Source organism: Rhincodon typus, chromosome 26 (assembly GCF_021869965.1).
Source record: "Rhincodon typus isolate 14 chromosome 26, sRhiTyp1.1, whole genome shotgun sequence".
In the NCBI taxonomy this organism is placed as follows: Eukaryota; Metazoa; Chordata; class Chondrichthyes; order Orectolobiformes; family Rhincodontidae; genus Rhincodon; species Rhincodon typus.
This window is the reverse complement of record NC_063357.1, coordinates 1,073,118-1,077,400: the sequence shown is the minus strand read 5'-3', so window position 1 is coordinate 1,077,400 and position 4,283 is coordinate 1,073,118. Positions and strand designations below refer to the sequence as shown.

The 4,283-nt window shown below is 48.3% G+C and overlaps 1 protein-coding gene across 1 annotated transcript in view; it reads right to left on the bottom strand.

The window, feature by feature from the left end:
• The window catches only part of smyd4 (SET and MYND domain containing 4), a 12,622-nt gene that overhangs the window by 6,283 nt on the left and 2,056 nt on the right, over window positions 1–4,283 (bottom strand). The window contains exons 4-6 of the mRNA XM_048612316.1: window positions 3,074–4,085; window positions 2,036–2,218; window positions 346–509 (exon numbers count right to left, since the gene is read on the bottom strand). Of these exons, the coding sequence (XP_048468273.1) occupies window positions 346–509; window positions 2,036–2,218; window positions 3,074–4,085 (1,359 nt within the window). The remainder of the gene's footprint in view (window positions 1–345; window positions 510–2,035; window positions 2,219–3,073; window positions 4,086–4,283) is intronic.

Here is a 4,283-nt window from a genome sequence, read left to right as displayed (position 1 = left end):
TGCAATGGGTGTTGGTCAGACAGGAGGGTGTGAGCCAGCTGCTGACATTCAGACAGCAATCTAAGGGCTTCATCTGAGAGCAGAAAGAGAAGCGGTAAAACCCAGCACAATCAGAGAATCCACATTAAACATGCCTCACCAATTTCCATTGTCACTGGCTTAAATTCCATCTGTGACCAGTTATTGGTCACTGAGCCCCGGTGCCCGATCGGTATTGCTCAGACAGGAACGATGCCCCATGGTGGAATTTACTACAGGAAGCCGTGTGTAGTGCAGCAGGAGAGATGGTCAGTGAAGCGAAAACAACTAATCCAGTGCCACCCCGACTATTTGTCTTCTCCTCACCTGTAACTCCATCCCACAGTGAGAGCAGAGGAATTGGCCAAGCACAGAGTCCATTCCAACACTGCCCTCCTCACGAACACAGGCAGTGCACTGACAGTGAAAGAAATACTGCAATCTCAGGGCCCGCTGTCGTTCTCTCACTGCCATCCGGCTCAAGTGTGGGCCTGGAATCAGCAGAGAGACAGTTCATTAGCACCGCTGGGGAAGCAGAAACATGACAGAAGGGACAATAGAGAGTGAAGGGACAGAGATATTGGAGGGGAGACAGAAAGATTGGGGAAAGAATGTGAGAATTTGAAGGAGAAGACAACTTGACCTCTTAGACCTGCCCTTTCATTCGATAAAATCAAGGCTGTTCTCACTGTAATCTCAAATCCACGTTCCTATCAACTGCTGATAACCTTTCACCCTGCCATTTAACAAGATCCCATCCACTTGAATAAAAGCAAAACCTGGATGCTAGAAATCTGAATCAAATACAGAGAATGCTGGAGAAACTCAGCAGGTCTGGTAGTAAATGTGAAGAGAAACAGTTAACGTTTTCAACCTGTTTCAAGTTTTCCTCAGAACCTGTCCACCTCTGTCTGCCTTAAAAATATTCACAGAACCTGCATGCATCACCTTTTCAGGCAGAGGGTTCCAAAGACCCATGACCCCCTGAGAAAAAGTTTCACCTCATTTCTGTTCCATTGGTTGACTCCTGATTTTTAACAATGATCCCTTGTTCTAGATTCTCTCATAAGGGGAAGGCAATGGCTTAGTGGTATTTTCACTGGTCTGTTAATCCAGAGACCCAGGTAATGCTCTTGGGACACAGATTCAAAACCTGTCACGGCAGATGGTGGAACTTGAATAAATAAAAATCTTGAATTAAGAATCTAATAGTGATCATGAATCCATTGTCGAGTGTCAGAAAAACCCATCTGGATCACTGAAGTCCTTTAGGGAAGGAAATCTGCCATCCTTACCTGGTCTGGCCTATGTACGACTTCAGACCCACAGCAACGTGGTTGACTGTCAACTGCCCAATAAATGCTGGCCCAGGCAGGGACACTCATCCTGTGAATGAATGAAAAAAAGGGAACACCCTCTCTGCCAATACCCTTCAGTAATCTAAACTTCAATCAAATCACCTCTTACTTCTCTGAACTCCAGTGGATACAAGCCTAGGCTGTCCAACTTTTCCTCATAAGACATGCTCATTCCAGGTATTAATCTAGGAAACCATCTCTGAACTGTTTACAATACATGTACATTCTTGTTGAAATGCGGTGACTACTACTCTACACAGTACTCCAGATGTGTTCCCAGCAGTGCTCTGTATAATTGAAGGACAACCTCCCTAGTAAAATGATAATATTCTATTACCTTTCCCAATTACTTACTATGACTAACCTTTTGATATTGATATACAAGGGCACTCAAATTGCTCTGCTTTGAGCTGTAACCTCACATCATTTAGACAATGCTTATTCTTCATTCTGCCAAAATCAACAATTTCACATCTTCCCATATTATACTCTATTTGCCACATCTTTGTACACTCACTAAACTCTATAATTGCCTTGAGCCCACTCAGACCTGACTTTCCCACCTATCTGTGTTGTTTTGAGAGTAGAAAAGAGAAAGAGGGCAGGGAGAAGGCAGAGGGAGGGAGGTATGGAGGGGTAGAGCTGACTATTAGAGTTACCATAGCAGTGCAGCACTTCCTGGCCTGCTGGGATGTGCTGGGATGCTCTCACAGTGATGGTGGTGTTTTGGAATGTGATACTGGTGTTGGGTTCACAGGAGTGGTTCAGCAGACTGACTGTAGAGTAAAAGGCAGTTGCAATCCTGACCTCTTCCATCTCTGCCACATGGGAATGTCCAACTCCTGCAACAGAACAAGTGCTTTAAGCTGGGTATCTTCAGCAGAAAGCTGTCACAAAGTCAAAGGAAAACTGGAGGAAGTACCAGGCACAACCAGATGCACAGGATCCTGGGTAATGTTTCCTTTAAGCTGCATGGCTACACAACCAAGCAGAGAGTCTGTGCACGCTGACTGACATCCGGGCAGATTGACCACTGACTCTGGAAGCCATTGCTATGCATGGATCTATGCAATGCAGGAAAACGGCAGGGAATGAAGATTGTTGGATCTGGCACTGCTCACCGGACCATGTAACACACCTGGCATCAGCAAGGGATCTTGTGCCAGTTTTTGCACCTCTCCATTTCAGGGTGCTGAGTGTCACTATTACCTGAACCACGCTCTGAGTGGAGAGATATAGAAAAAGGTTTTCCCTTTGGCACAAGGATCAGGAATCAGACAGCACACATTGAATCTCACTTGCAAAACAACTAAAGGGTACACGTTAAAATAAACCGTTTATGCAGTGAGTGGTTAGGATCTGGAATGTGCTGCCTGAATGTATGCTGGAGCCAGGTTCAATTGAGACTTTCAAACGAGAATTGAATAATCTGCCGGAATTGGGGGCAAAGGTTGAGGGGATAGGGCAGTAGGTACATTGCTTCTTCAGACAGCCAGCATGGATACAGTAGGCTGAACAAACTGCTCCTACACTGTAACCATTCTCTGATTCAATGCACAGAGTACAGCCAGAGCCGGGAATCTCCCGATCTGTGCAGCTTGCTCCCACACTGGCTAAGCAGTACGCTCTATTACAAGTCCCATTCATGGTGTCATTGGAGGGCAGGTTCCCAGGCCATCCTGTACCCTGGTACATACCTGTATCTCTGAATACAGTGATAGCCTGAGCATTACATTCCAGCTGGAGGTGGTGTCGGAGCAGTGCCACTCCTAGTATCCTCAGTCCCTGGTCTTGCTCACTAACTGTATCCAGCTCCAGACACTCACTGACCAACTGCGACTCCAGTCCCAATCGTCTGATCTCCTGGCACACAGCTGCTGCGGTGAGACCACAGAGGAAACGGTGCTCTGGTGTCTGCCATTTGGTGTGGGTCAGCAGACTGTGGATCATCTGGTAACGGCTCTGAGAATCTCTGGGCACCCCATCACCAGCCCCTGAAGTCCTAGAACAACTGCTCAGTTCCACTCTGTGGTCTGGGTTCACCCTCACACTGTGTTCACCACTCGGCCTTTGGCCAGCTCCACTCTCCAATTTCTCTGCTCTCTCTACCTCGTGCATACCTGCCAGCAGCACAGTGCGGAGTGCGAGCTGGCTGAATGTGCCCAGTGCCAGGAGGAGACCCCCAAGACTGCATTCTAGCCAGTGATACTGGTTCCAGGCACACTCTCGACACAGCTCACTGCAGTAACTGCTGAAGCTACAGGTCAGGCAGGGCACGGGGAACTCAGTCCGCTCAAGGCAGTGGTGACAGTACACATCCTCATTGGGGAATAGCTCCCTTCTGGCTCCCTCTGGGATCAGCACAGCTGCAAAGGCCTCCTCCTGAAGCAGGACCTGTCCTGGCCTCAGCTCCTCAGTCGCTACGAAATGGCGGCCCTGGGAACTGTTGAACCGCACGGCGATGGAAGGAGATATATTGCACAGAATTTTTGAGGTTTTAGTCTGTCTGCAGGCAGCCCCTCCATCTGTGGGCTTGGTCTGGATCCTGGGCATGGCTGTGACACCCAGCTTCTCTCCGCTCCTGAGATCAGAGGCTCCATCAGCTTGTCCCAAATGCTGTAAGCAGGCTGTGCGACGTGCCAGGATTTTATGTAGCAGCTCATGGGGATAATTGTGTCCTTGTGCTCTTTCAATATCCACCAAACATTCCTGGGCAGAGAGATGGGAAAATCTTTAGGTCAGTGCTACCCTGAGGGCAGAGCCAAAAAATCATCACCCCAATCTTCAACTCAATCCTCACGCTAACTGACACCACTCTCCCCCCAACACACTCCCCCAATCCTCAACTCAATCCTCACCCTAACTGCCACCACTCTCCCCCCAACACACTCCCGCACTCCAACTCCC